The sequence below is a fragment of the Typopeltis vanoorti genome, chromosome 17, assembly GCF_054136105.1.
Source record: "Typopeltis vanoorti isolate ZY-2024b chromosome 17, IOZ_Tvanoo_1.0, whole genome shotgun sequence".
NCBI lineage: Eukaryota > Metazoa > Arthropoda > Arachnida > Uropygi > Thelyphonidae > Typopeltis > Typopeltis vanoorti.
Window position 1 is genome coordinate 19,107,617 of NC_143565.1, and position 15,991 is coordinate 19,123,607.

Below are 15,991 nucleotides of genomic sequence, written 5' to 3' on the forward strand. Positions count from 1 at the left end.
GTATTGAATTGAGTTTTATTTGATAAAGAATGAATTTTTCAGTTGTCTGAAATTGCCGCTCAATGCACCACTTGTAACAACGTACGAACCTAATCACGGGGGGGGGGGGGTTAAGTTACGAGATAACAGTCACGATTGCATATTAGTATTCAGACTCAGACATATTTTGGTAATTGCTCCTTGTTTTTGAATTTTATATCCTAAACTAAATGTCCTGAAAGGCACAATATAAAATAAATATTTAGTTACACTAAGGGATGAAGAAGCTTGAATATTTGTATTTGGGTGATATCTCGTATATAGATAAGATTTGGATAAAGACAAGCAGAGTTTGACATGCAAGGATAGTTGAAAGATAATAATCGTAAATTGAGACACAACAATAGTAAAGCCATAGGGAAGCTTTTTGACTCAATATCAGAATTTTTTCTTCCAGTTTTGCAATGGGTTCTCCAATTTCCAGATAATCTATCATGACACCTTTAACTTATCAATCAAGCTTTTCATTCCAGCTGAACTATCCAGAATTCATGATGAACTTGAAAAGGTCTAAAATATCTGATGGAAACTTAAGATGATAAAAGTCAGCTCTCAAAATTACTGGTCTGTAGAGTAAAGGCTCAAATCTTTAATTTTTGATATAAAGTTGCTTGTGTTTTTAATATAATAAAAGGAATGGCTGGTTAAGGGAGAGAAAGATTTGAAAGAAATTGAAATTTTGTATATAGGACTTCATAATTTTAGCTATAACTCATGCAATCTATGATTGGCAAAGAGAATATCCTGATTTATATGCAAGCCATCAATTCTAAGTAGTCTTGCATGATGAGTTTTAAGTTTTTAAACTGTATCAGGATCAAGAAAAAATATAATTCATTTAAGTTTGTTAAGTTAACTCATGGTTGGATCTTTGCCAATTAATGCAGAGGTTTTACAATCTGAGAGCAGATATATATCCATTTATAATTAGAAGAAAAAGAAATAACAGTGATATTGCCTTTGTTAGCTTTGGTGATAAGATTTTTTATTTTTTCAAAGATCATGACAAGTTTTCAATTCAATTAATGAGATATTTAGAGGTAGAGGTTTAGGATTATGAATAATTTTAGCAACTTCAAAAATGTAATTTATTTCTCTTATCCTTGTTTATGTTTATTTCTTTCATCAATGTATTGACGTTGATATGTTTATGCCAGGAGAGGCTGGAGGTAAATATCAGTCCAAGGAGAGAGAGATCTAATAATGTACCAAGGCATTCTAGGTATACAATAAATATTAATCTTAAGTGAAGTAAAGATTACAAACTGATATCCTTATATCCCATGCCTCTTCTCATCAGTGGCCTAGCTTACAAGAACATTGGCAAGTAAAGATGAAGTTAATGGTATAAAATCATATAATAAAAAGTACACAAGACAAAATATTTTAGTAGAACAATTCTAAGCAAATAAAAAAAAAGTTTATTAAAGAATAACAGCAGTTACACAAAAGCATATTAGTATTAACAAGAGAAATTAACAGAAGGGTGTATATGTAATATATATAATAACAAGTGGAAAAAAAATCAACAAACACACAATATAAAAGATCTGCATTTGGCTTAATCACTGTGCAATAACCTGAAAAGCTTTCTCTAGGATCTTTATATAAAAATAGTTGTGTTGCATAATATGGACGGATATCTCCAAAAATAGTAAATGAATAGGTAACAAAGCCTAGTAATTATATTTCTTTCCCAAACTTTCAATTCTAGGCTATTCCAAAGATTCAATTACTCAATGCATTTATATACAATGATTGATTTTCCATTATTTATAAATTTATTATAATTGAAAGAATGAATTGTAATAATGTTATAATTTCACTTTTTATCTTTATAAAACAGGAGCTTCATTACATATTAGCTGCTCTAGGATCTTTATATAAAAATAGTTGCATTGCATAATATGGATGGATATCTCCAAAAACAATAAATGAATAGGAAACAAAGCCTAGTCATTGTATTTCTTTTCCAAACTTTCAATTCTAGGCTATTCCAAAAATTCAAATACTCAATGCATTTATATACAATGATTGATTTTCCATTATTTATACATTTAATACAATTGAATAATACATTTGAATATATAATGCAATTTTAATGTGTGTAGTATTCATTCTACACAACTGAAAGAATGAATTGTAATAATGTTATAATTTCACTTTCTTTATAAAACAGGAGCTTCATTACATATTAGCTGATATGAATAGTTAACCAAGTGATTTTTCTTTCCTTTTTATAATTACAAATAAAATTATGTTAACAGAAACAAACTGGCTTTGTTCTTAATAACATTCACAAAAATTAAACACAGTGAATCCTCACAAAACTCATGAAGTTAAAATTAACTTTTGCACTATATGCAAACATAACAACAACATAAATCATGTTCATAATTATACATACAATATCTTAATACAACTAAGATATGATCTTTAATTCATAATTAATGCACAGATGAACATTTCAGTCATGTCTTTACATTAGAAGTAACACATATGTTTCTTCCTTTTACACTGTGGAAAATATGGCAACAATGATCTTCTTAGCATATGTATAAATAGACAAAACTATAAATAAGTACAGTTAATGTAGATAATAAGAAGTTATACCCCTGTATATTATTTTTAAGTACATAATAAAACAGCTGTTAACTAACAATATTATTCTAGAGACTTCAGACTAAGGTGGGTAAGCAGCAGCATTAGTAGTAGTATGTGCATGATAAAGAATAATTGCAAATAAAATTGTAATTTTTAAATTTCTATTACAAGGTATGTGAATGAAGTAGTTAAAACAATGGCACAAATAAGACTGCATTACAAATGTAACTACATGAAATAATACATTTGAATATACAATATAATGCAATTTTAATGTGTAGTATTCATTCTGCACAACAGACTAGAATAATTTTAGGAATCATGAAATTATACTTTCTGACTTCATTGATATACCAATGCATAATTACTACTTCTGAGCTAGATTTTAATTTGGCATCTATTTGTTAGAGAAGGCTGCTTTTATTTCTTCAAGTTCACTTTCCTGAAGGTGAACTTCAGCAGTTGTCTCTGCCAGCTGCAAAAAAGCAAGTCCTCAGTTTAGTAGGGAAAACACACACACACACACACACACACACACACACACACACACACACACACACACACACACACACACACACACACACACAACATTACAGCAAACCATTACTGTAAAAGAAAGAGCAAACAAACAAAAGTAGGAAATTATAAAAATGAAAATTCTGAATTAACATTTAAATTTTGAAATGATAAATTGGCTTAAATTAATGTCAGATTAGACAATTCAAAATCAATTTATGCCAACCATACTTCACTGAATCTCTGACTAATTAGGAAGCTGACAGTCACAACAGCTTTGTCAACCACTTTTCCCTACTGACTAATGCTCACCTTGTTCCTTCCTATTTGTAATTGGAGGTGACCAATTATAAAGCTGACTGACTGCTGAAGTTTTCAGGTTATTTTTGATTTTAATGGTACAGACTATAAATAGTTTATTAGGAAGATTTCAGGTAAGTGACATTAATTTAAGCTAACATAACACATATCTGACTGATATAGCATGATAGGGAAAAATAGTGCTAGAGATCCAACAGATAACTCCAATCCTAAACCAACTGTATGACTATGATGTTGCATGGTAAATATTATTATTATTATTATTAACATGTGACCTCCATGGAATCAGAAACTCATCATGGGAGGTACATATTATCACACACAAAGCTCATCCAACTGTGCCTTAAACTGTATACCAGTCAACCTGGTAACAACTCCTGACTATGTCTCAATCACCACCACCCCCATTCCTCCTATTCACGAGGCTTTGCAATTTACATTCTCTCAATCTGTCCTCGTACTTCACATTTCAAAGATTACTGACCATCTTTGCAAATCTTCTCTAGACCCTTTCCAACATATCCTCATCACCATGAAAACCAAACTTTCCAAATGTTTGGAAAGTGACCAAATCTGTGCACAATAATCCATATGAGGCCTGATCAACGCCTTATACAATGGTATCATAACCTCTTTATTTCTAGAGGTTAAGGTCCTCCACATCACTGCGATAATCTGATGTGACATGATGCCTTCACAACTTGGGCAATGTGACTGCTGAACTTCAGATCCCCATCTACCACCACTCCAAGCTTTCCCATTTCCTCCCTTATTTAAAGTTTCCCCACCAAGAAGCACATACATTGATTGCATCCCATCTTTGTTTACCAAATTTCAAAACATTGCTTTGCAACATTGAACTGATAGTTCCACTTACCTGCCCATTAATGCAATCTATTCAAGTCCTCTTGCATTGAGCCCCCCAATTTTGCATCATCTGCAAACAACTGCATATCACAAGTCAAACCCCTCCTAATATCATTTATATACAAATTGAACAACAATGGTCTGAAAACTGACCCCAGTGAGACATCACTAGTGATCTTCTTCTTTTAGGATTCTGCACTCCCATATTCAACTTTCTGATACCTATCTGACAGTCAGTCAGTCAGTCATTGATCTAACTTAGAAGTATGTTATCTAATCCCATCTGTTTCAATTTATTTAACAGCTTGTGTTATAGTCTATGAAAAGCTTTTGCAAAATCTAAGTATATCACTATATATGCAGCTCCTTCCTTGTCCAAGACATTTGTCACCTTGTTATAGCACATAAATTAGTAAAAACATGATATTCCCTTAACAAACCCATGCTGACAACCACAGAGAATACTGCTGTTATCAAATAAACAGATTGGCCTATAATTTACAGCCACAGCCTTATCACCACCTTAATGCAGTGGAACAATTTTACCTTCTTTCCACTCCTTTGGAACCTGTGTCAAAAAACACTTGTTTTGCCAATCTTTCCTCTCCCATTCTGTTTAAGTGACCATAAAGATTAGCTCTGCTAACACATTATGTTATGAATGCTGACAATGGCAAGTTCTTTCCAAATATCCTTCTTTTAAATATCATACTTCCATTGATGCCATCAGTTCTCTGTGTGTTAATCTTTCTCAGAACTCCCATATCAATGGTCTCTAGTTTTTGATGAAGTGTGTTATTTCTAACCCAGCTCTCAGACCCATAAGTTAAAATTGGTTTGAACACTATCTTGTACACAGCTAATCTAGTGTTTTGACCAATTTCTTCTTCCATATAAATTTATTCAGATGACTTCCTACCACACCAGCCTTACTAATTCTGTTGCCTATTTCCATATTTAATTTGCTATTTTCACTAAAAATTGCACCTACATAGCTAAAATGTTTTATTTGTTCTCTATTCAGGATGCAGTTGATGTTTTAAATTTTTCTGCTATTTTCACTGTCTTTGTCTTTTTATTGCTGATTTTCATACCAAATTTATTACAACAGTTATTGAATTTAGTCAGGGTATCTAGTAGAAGTGTACTGGATTTATTTAGATGTATAACATAATCAGCATAAAGTAAAGAGCTAAGATTAATATCACAAATTTTGATATCAGGATGAATACCATTTTCTTTCATAATGTGATCCATATAGATAATGAATAACAGTGGATATCATCTGTACCCTGTTTGCATCTGATTTAACATCGAACCATCTTCCTATACCTCCTCCATTCTAACTGCTGACTTACAGCTCAAATAGAGACCATGTATTGATTGATATAATGTCCTATTCACACCACATAACTGTAGTATTTTGAAGAGCATTCTTCTTGGCATCTTGTCATATGCCTTTTCCAGATCTACAAAACTTAAATGCAAATCATTGTTATAGTCTCATGATTTCTCAACTAGCTGTCTTAAAGTGAAAATCTGATCATGACAACCTGTATTTGGCCTGAATCCAGTTTGTTCTTCTCCAGTCTTGACTTCCACATTTTTTCTTAGTGGTTCTAAAGTATACTTGTATAAATTTTACCAGGAACATTCAGCAAGGAAATACCTCTGTAATTCTCATATTCAGTTTTACTTCCCTCTTTTTACAGATGAGTACTAAGTGTCTACTCTAAGCATCTGGAATTAGATCCTCTGACCAGGCCTTCTGAATTATGCAGTGCAGCAACTGCAAAACTTTTATACCTCAATATTTTACCATTTCTCATAGAATGTTCATCTATTCTAACTGCCTTTCCACATTTTAGTTTTCGATGGCTTTTTCAAGTATAGATATGTATTCCTGACTGCATTCCTGTTGAGTTTGTTCTACCACAGTGCTGACACTGCTTGTTTCATTTAGCAATGTTTCAAAGTAATTACTTCGAAAGATCTTGCATATCTATCTTCAGTTTTTATGTCGCCTTTATCACCTCTGATTGCTTTTAAAGTACTATTTCCTCTATTTCTAAGTTTTTTCAATAGTCTCCAGAATATTATGCCTTGCAGATATTTATTTTCTGTTTTTACCAAAGTCTTTCCATGATTTTTGTTTAGTTAGTTTTCTTACATTTTTCTCTGTATTCTCTAAGAGCACAAGCTGAATTATTTGTCAGGAACTTTCAATATGCTTTCTTTCCCTCGACTACCTCTTTAACTTCCTGAGATCATGGAGTTCTGATTTTTCTATCCTTACAGATAACTTCACCACATGCTTATCTGACTTAATCAATCAATGTTTTCTTCAGGGTTTGCCATTGAATCTCCAAGGTTTGGTTCTTGTTTTCAAACTTCTTTATTTGTTCATCAATGATGTTTGTGTATTATAGTCTACAGTTCACCTCTGAAAGCTGTTCAACTTTGATTTGTTTTAAAACTTTCTTACATTCTCTTCTTTTTCAATATGAAATTCAATGTTACCCTGCTCAAAACTAAATAGTGGTCACTTCCTATTTCAAATCATCTGTTTTCTGAACTAGCGAGAAACAATTAGTATCAACAATAATATAATCAATGAGACTTTTTTTTATTTCTTGCATCTTTTCTCCATGTGAATTTACGCACATTTTTATGTTGAAACATAGTGTTAATAATAACTTGTTCATGTCCTGAACAGAAATCCAGCAGGTATTTACTTTGCTGTTTTCTCCAATTTTTTCCCAAACATTTCTATATTGAGCCTCCATAGCTCAGTCAGTATAGATTGGTTAGAAAAACCTGGGTTTTCGATTCCCATCAGTGATGTGAGAAACCTTTATCTGATCTGTTTCGACTAAATGTGAATTAGCCAGTCTCATACAGAGGTAGGGGACTTTTTCACCCAGAAACTCAGTATTTTAGTCTCCCAGAACAGGCAAACCGGCCCTGTGAACACACATGGCTACAGTCATAAGACACTCCTGGAATAAGGAGTAACCAACTTATTCTGTAGGATTCCCAGTTCCGAATGCCTATCCTCCATTTTTTCCTTAGTAGAACCTTCTGTGGGAATCTTCTAAGATTGTTATCTGGTTACAACAGTAAGAAGATTCAATCTTTTAATGAGTTAAATAGGTTAATTTGAGATTTTAAGTTACATATGAGATATCCTGGAATATGAAGCTGTGTGCATGGTTCGGAGTTTAACGACTAGGCATGTGAGGAAATAAGTAAGAAAAAATATATACTCCCCCCCCCCACCATACACATACATGCAGTTTACCAGGTTCTTTGCAGATGCAAAATGTCCTGCAGCCAAACAAGCAGGACAGCCAACATGAGAATTTCTGAACGTGTGGGCTACATCCAGTTCCACCATTGCAGCCACTCTGGACTTGCTGACCATGCTTTGGGTACTCACCACAAGATACAGTGGAAGAAGGCTACCCTATTCTAGAAAAAAATACAAAAATGAGAAACTATTCCTGAATTGGCCTCAGCCCTAAGAAACTTTTCAAACCTCATCAAATTTGGGTGAAACTGCCCCAAATTTGAGCACTAATCCTCAGATCTTCAAGATCAATAGCCAATTTAGTCTGCTAGGGGCTACCATTTAGTGCTATAGGTCCAACTTTGGTTGCCTTTCTGCAGCCTCATTTACCCAGTATTACTGCCTGCATGTACATATCATTGTTCCGTATTCCACGATGATAGCAATTTGATTCTGCCAAAATATTAATTAAATCAGTATGCATTGTAATTTCTTCAAAAATAATAATTATGACTAGCCACATGTATAAGCTTTTCTACCAGAACATCATAAATTCTGTAAATTTCTTCCAAAATTGGGAGAAAACTAATGTGCTATTTAGAAGTCGTTACAGATCCGAAAGATTATTTTTTGAGTCAGCCATGGCTACGAAGAATTCTCCTAACCTGAACAAATATGGTTGCATTAATTTGCCAAAAAAAAATGTGGGAGATTATCTTAAGAGCAACTCCCACATAGCTGTATTTATTTATTATTATTTTTTTTTTTCATACATTAGAGGATACCAAAATAGGACTTTAGATCTTTTGTCTGTTAGAATTGTATTGTTTCACTTACTCACTGTCATGTATACATGCTGTGTTGTGCTCTGATGATGATGCAGATTTGAAATTTGGTGAAATATAAGCAAGTTAATAAAACATCTTTTTATAGTTCATTTGGTGTTGTTCATAGTGTTAAAAATAAGCTGATTTAAGTGATTATCTTTAACTAGTTGCATAAATTCCATTTAGTCCCTCCCCATGCGTACTTCCGATCAATATCCACACAAAAATTTGAACTAATCTGCTAATGCATGCCATGTACACCTTTCTTCACACCCAGGCCTATAGCAACAACCAGTGGTGAGCTATGGAAATTTTAACAAAGGGCTTGCATCGTTCAACAAACAAACAAAAAAAAAAAAAAAAAAAAAAAAAAAAAAAAAAAAAAAACTACACCAACACCATCTACCGCCAACCGCCACCACTAGTATTTCCACAGACAATCACAAACATCCATGCCACGACGGGATGGTTGTGAATGCGAATGGATGTTTGCAGGGTGTTTATAAACAAAATAAATTTTTGTTTACGATAGAAGTTTTTATGACAAACAATCTATAAATAATACATAAATATTATCTAAAACACAATAATATTGAAATACATTATATTTCTCTTTTGTTTTTATACTTCAAGTGATAATCAATGGTACCAATCAAGGGGCATTATTTTATAGTCCTATTTATTAATATGTGATTACCAAAAGTGAATTCTTATTTTAACTCTCTCCTTTACAGGTTAACATTTACAAACAATTACTTTAAGGAAATATTTATGACAACATCTGCCACACCTTATTTCCTTCCTCCTTCACGTCTTGTGTTCTTCTAGGAGGATCTATAGTCGTGCGATGATTTTCTAGAAAATATTTGACATAGGGATTCGGATTAAATTCATTCAAGGGTTTCCCATTTATATATATTGTCATTAAATCCGAAATATGTTATAGTGAGAGAAGATCTCTTTGTCGTTACGATGTTATTCATCACACTAAAAGCTCATTCGGCTTAAGCGCTGTAAACTGCAATTGTTGCCATAATCACTTTGGCTTTTTTCACAGTACTGGGAATTTCGTTTTGTAACTTTCCGGTCAAAGCCATTTCCACTAAATCTCTAAAATCATTAATTTCTTTAGTTTCTTCTTTCATATTCCATGTTTCAGGATAACATACATTTAAAATGTTTTTCAGTTCTTCATCTTCCAAATCCTCATAATTTTCATTTTTAAGTTTAAAATTTCTTTGCTGCATTAATCTATCCTTTAAAAACATTATAAGAGGGTTTAGTAATATTTCTCACAGTAGTTTGTGAAATCTGATTTGCTTTCACTTGCTATTCCTTCAAATTCTTTTGATTTTAACATGGTATCAATTTTAGATTCAAAAGAACCTACAGAATTTTTAAAATCATTAATTACATTAATTGTTCGCATGATTAAGGAGTTAGCTCTTATAATACTTATATTGCAACTTTGTAGAGCTTCTGACAGATATGATAATTCTTGTAGGATGTGAATCATTAATGCTAGATCTTTTAAAAATTCAAATTGAGAAGTCGGTTTAAAAAGCCCTTATATTTATTGTTCAATGCAAAATGCTTGCATAAAGCTGGGTAATTTCTCCACACAGCAAGAGCCGTTTGTAAACTGCAAGCTGCTCATCGTGCTCCAAACACCCAGCCGATCTTTTAAATTTCGATACCAAGGTCTTTTGCAATCATATTTAATTCTCGTTGAATTTTTGGTGATTGATGATAAAAAAAAGCATATAATTTATCCATAAATATTTCAAAATGATTTATTTCCTTAATGTTTTTTTATCAAATTGTCGAATGCTAATTGTAAACGATGAGCTATGCAATGCCAAATCACAATGTCGGGAAATTTTTTGTAGAAGTTTGATTGCAACACCTGATTTGTTTCCTAACATTACACTAGCTCCATCAGAACAAAATGCAATGAGATGATTTTTTAAATAGTTATAGTTATCAGAAAATCCATATGAATTTAAAGTAGCAATTATAGTAGCATTTATACATTTTGCGGTGGTATTTTCTAGTTCTACAAAAATCATAAATGGTTTAGTGAGCTTAACTTGTATGTGAATAACTAAAACACTTATTTTCTATAATAGCAGACGAATTGACAACATTGTCGATTCATCTGCTATTATAGAAATTTTGTAATTTTTTTTTCTATTATTTGGAGAATATTTCTAATTTTGTTTGTTTAGAAATATGTTCAACTATTCTAATTCCAGAGAATCTAGAATGCAATGATAATCCTAGATCAATACCATTTTTAATTTGCAGCTTGATTAAATCTGGAAAATCAGACATTGATCGGTTTCTCTTAACCAAATTATAAACAGAATTTTTGAAGTTATCAAAATTTCTTTTTCATTTAGTTTGTCAATTAAATTTGGTAATATAGATTCGCTATATTCTTCATTTATTTTTATGATTTTATTATGAGCAAATGATTCATTATATTTGGATAACTTTTTACGCAAAGATGCGGTTCTCGAGTCTGTAATGTTTCCATTCAGTTCCATTTTCATTTCTACCATTCCTTTGATAGGTGACAATTTTCTTCGCCTTCAACACCCAAGTTTTTATATTTTGAGCAAACACAACATCCTAATTTATCATTTTTAACTTCTAACCACTTATACTGCATTTAGAAATACGATACTTGCTTCTCGTTCCAGCAATCAGGTAAATGATATTCTTTTTCTCCTCCAACTTGTTGCATATTCATTGAATCAATGTGCATATTATCTTCAACTCCATTTTCAACAGCAGTAGAATCAGCAGAATCACTTTTCGTTATTTTTTCTTTCCCCCAAAAATTTAACGAATTTCACTGTCTTTTCATGTTTCACGGGTAAACATACTTTTACAATTATAAAAATAAAATTTGCTGAATATACAGTTTTTAAATTTATTATTATTTTTAAATTTTAAACACAAACAATTGTTATACATCAGTGCACTGATGAACACAGAACTAATGTCCAGTGGAACAACCTGCTGATGACAGTTTTACAAACATTTGATTGTCTACTGGTTTTACCATACGACTGTCTACCAGAAGGGAGAAGGGTAAAGATAGAGCATGCTATCTTTATTTATTTTCAAACTTTCATTATAGAGGAGTTGAAACAATAATTCCAAATAATCTATACACTGCCGAATAGAATAATTTTTGCTAGGCTACCGTACGAGTTTGTGGCTTAATATATTTTAAAAAATTATATTTTTTTTTAAATAAAAAGTAAACAAGAACAAGGGGCTTGCAAATTTGAGAAAAATTTAACAAAGAGAGCCCCTTATAGCTCAACTCTTATCACTGGCAACAACTATATATTTTATCTTGTTGACCACTATCTAAAACCAAATAGACTCAAATGCACTGCCTCCCATGATGCTGTTCTGCTGGGCTTCTATTCTTTCTTGGTTACAATTCTGCTTTCATCAATTCCCTTCCTATTCTGTTCTCTCACAAAACCCTAAATTCTAGCAATCCTTAATTTAATTTCTATATATATAAGAATTCCTAATCAGAATTTTGCAGTCATTCAGATCTCAACCATTCCAATAATCAAACAAGGTAAGAAGTAGAAACAGCTGATTGGTTGCTTATTGGTGACTGCTGATCAGGAGAACAGAATTCATTCACTGTTTCATCATCATTGGATCAGTACTGCATTTCTATATATTAATTTTTTTCCTTGCATTTACTTGATTTATTATCTTGGTAAAACTAATGGATGTATGTAACAAATCTTTCAGGAATCTGACTTTTATTAAATTACATGATGGTAAATTCTAGTTAATTTATTTTATTAGCTTAATCAACAAATCAACAAACTCACTTGAAAACTATTGACAAAACAAATGCTACACCAGAAACTCAAAAGATCACAAAAGAGATTAAACAGTTTTCATGCAATATGGTAGAAAATGACAGGAACATCTAGTTGTTAACATTAAAAAGTTATTTATTAGCTGTAGCTGGAAAAACATAAAAGTTCTTAGCTGAAGATGAAGGGGTTTTTCTCATGAAAATGCAATCTCCCTCCTCTTGCAAAAATATAAAGCTGTCAAATGTAATTGACAAGAATAGCAGACTATGATAACAGGATTAACAACCTATCTTTAGGCAGTAAATTCTATCTCCAGTATTCTAATCCTGTGAGGTTTAGGTGGCTCGTGTGGTTCAATGTAAAGTTACCAAGCCTAGGGAAACAATGAAGTTATTAACTACCCTATTTGCAGCTGAACAAAGTAATTAATGATGACTGTTCTCTAAACCTTAACTAGGTGATTTGAAATATTAGGATTGCTCTATATATTACAGACTTGCTACTCCTTAAACAATGCTGATATAAAATTTTAAAGTCAATCTCTATAATACTTATAGCAAGATTTGAACAAATAGTACTTCAGTGGCAAAAGAGTAGCATTACCCAATTACATTATCATAAGATTGATTTCAGTTTTTTTTTTTTAATAGCTATAACATGAAATATATCTCACCATGTCCAATAAAATTTCAACTTTAAACTTCAAGAAATTATTCTCTTCTTCTAACTGTTGATTTAGTAATTTTAGCCTTGCAACCTCTTTCTGTGGAGAATGAAACTCTTCTGCACCTATAATAAATTAAATCAATTTCAGATGTAGAAGATATACATTAAACTTGGTGCCTTTGAGTCAAAGTATTTTCACAGATTACATAAATTAGGAAATTGTCTGAGATGATTAAAATATATGATATAAGCAGTATGATGTATGTATAATATATAAGGCATTACTTAGTAAGCCAGTGAAACTGATACCAAGAATATTGGAGATAACTATAATGTTCAAGGACTACTAGTAATAATGATCAAATGCATAAAAAGATTTAGTCTTTTATATAGATGCCAAGGTTAGAGCATGGAGAGAGCACCAAGATAACTGCTGATCTCTTCGTTTTGCTGACACTTACGATTTTTGTAAAGTGGAATTAACAATGTGAGAATTGTGCCTATGACATGGATTAAGAATCACTGTGTGTATGTTTGTGAGTGAGTGAATGAGAGAAAATGTGATATGTCTAGGAGTCATCATCTGTATAAAGCAAAGAGCTAAGTTTGATATCTCCTATTCTAATTTCAGATTTAATGCCATTGTCTTTTGTAAAGCTTGTCCAAAACCAAAGGAAGAACACTATTTCTGAAAATTACAACCAAATTCAGACAAATCAGCTTGTAGCAATTTGTCTACCTGATGATTTTGATTAGAAAGCAGGTACACATTCAAATTTTCAAACTGTGCAAAGGAGTCATATGGTAGCACTCAACAGGATCAAAGGCAAAAGAATGTATTAAGTGAATTGTGTTCAAAGCTCTTTTTGTGAAGGAATAAAGTTGCAAACTTGGATGTCTTGTAATGTCTTAAAGATATCATCTAAATGATTTCATGTGGAAGGATTATTGAAAAGCTTGAAGAAGGCTGCAGAATTACTGCAGCATTCTTCAAGCTTGGGTACAACACAGCATTGTATCCATGCTCTCCACAGCATTTCAAACCAATGGCATGTGTTCCAGACATTTGCTAAGAGGTCATTCTCACTCTGCCATGAGACATGAAGACAGATTTTAGATTATAACAATAAAACGTAATCAATGCATCATGGCAGGTCAGCTTGTAAGCACAGGTATCTTTGACAAATCTGTGGCAAGACATCTGCAATAAATAAGCCTATATGCCAGAAGGTCTGCAGTCTACATCCCTTCATGAACAGCTCATTGTAGAGCACATTATCAGTGGTGGGCATATACATAAAAATTGGACGACACCAATGGGCTAATGTACTCTTTACAGATGAGAGTAGTTTTAGTCTTTCCTCCAATTCTAGATGACACTTGATCTGGAGTGAAAGTTTATCATTGTGAGAATGTTTTCAAAAGGGACTGATATGGCAGTGCTAGGGTCATAGTGTGGGGAGGCATTATGCTTAATGGATACACCAAGCTACAAGTGCTGGAAAAAGGGACTATGACTGGCAAATGATATTACAACAAAGTTTTTCAATGCCATGTTTGATTGTTCTATGATGCTGTAGGCAAAGAATTCATTTTTATGGATGACAATGCCACACAAAATGATACACGAGTAGTGGAGATACTTCTGGAGACAAAGGATATTAATCGAATAGCCAGCATGCTCACCAGATCTCAACTCCCCACAGAACACATTTGGGATGCAACAGGGAGATGCAGTGTTACTCAAAATTCCCCACCAGAAAACAAACAAGGCCTTATTCTTGCTCTCAAGGAGGAGTTGATCAGTTTATCTCAAGAATTCCTGAATTATTTGGTGCTAAGAATGGCACAACATTGTGAGAATTGCATCGCAGTTAGAAGAGGGAGGGAGGGAGAGAAACATTCCATACTGAAATCTCTCTGCATAGTTTTCTGTAAGCGGTATACATTAATTCCTTATCTACATCCTTAGGAAACTTGCTGTTAAAAATTTACAAAACTTTAAAATTTATAACACATTTTTTGGTAATATAATTTATTAGTAGGCTGGCAATAGAATAAATTTATGCCCACATTTGGCTGTAGTCATGAAAATGCTTTCACATACAGGTAAAAACGTAGTTTGCCCTCAGCTTTTGGACACCAGTGTAGATGATATTAGGATCAGAGATAGTATGCACCCTTGTCTTCCACCAGATTTCACATCAAACCATCTTCCTATATTTCCTTCAATTCTAACTGCTAATTTGCAACTGAAATATAGACTATGTATCGCTCTGTATAATATTCCATTTACCCCATATAATTGTATGTTTTGAAGAGCTTTTCTCTGGGCACCTTGTCATATGCCTTTTCCAGATCTACAAAATTTAAGTATAGATCCTTGTCATAGTGCCATGATTTCTTAACCATTTTTGTCATAAAGTGAAAACTTGATCTTGACAATTTCTATTTTGTCTTAACCCAGCTCGCTCTTGTCCAAGTTTTTCTTCTACAATCTTTCTCGGCCTCTTTTCAAGTAGACTTGCATAAATCTTACCTGGAACACTCAGCAGAGAAATTCCACTGCAATTTTCACATTCAGCTTCATTCCCTTTTACAGATGGGAACTATGAGAGCTCTGTTCCAATCATCTGGAATTCAACATTTTGACCAGGCCCCTCTAAATTATGCAGTATGGCTACTTCAAAACTTCTATACCTCTATATTTTACCACTTCTGGTCGAATATCATCTACTCAAGCTGCCTTTTCATATTTCAAGTTTTCGATGGCTTTTTTTCCACCTCAAGTATTGATATGTACTACTCTTTGCATTCCTCTTGAAATTTTCTAGCACAGTTCTATCACTGCTTGGTGTTTAGCAGTCTTTCAAAGTAATTACTCTAGACATCTAGGATTTCTTCAGTTTTTATGTCACCATTATCATCTTTGATTTCTTTTACAGTACTCTTTTCTCTCTTTCCACCAATGTTATAGACTACATAACATTTATCCACCT

At 32.6% G+C, this 15,991-nt stretch overlaps 1 protein-coding gene across 1 annotated transcript in view; it reads right to left on the reverse strand.

Annotated features, from left to right (window-relative positions):
- Positions 1-1,437: 1,437 nt before the first annotated feature.
- Positions 1,438-15,991, reverse strand: part of Cby (beta catenin antagonist chibby) — a 38,326-nt gene continuing 23,772 nt past the window's right edge. The window contains exons 3-4 of the mRNA XM_090407203.1: positions 13,000-13,115; positions 1,438-3,118 (exon numbers count right to left, since the gene is read on the reverse strand). Of these exons, the coding sequence (XP_090263329.1) occupies positions 3,041-3,118; positions 13,000-13,115 (194 nt within the window). The 3' untranslated portion in view covers positions 1,438-3,040. The remainder of the gene's footprint in view (positions 3,119-12,999; positions 13,116-15,991) is intronic.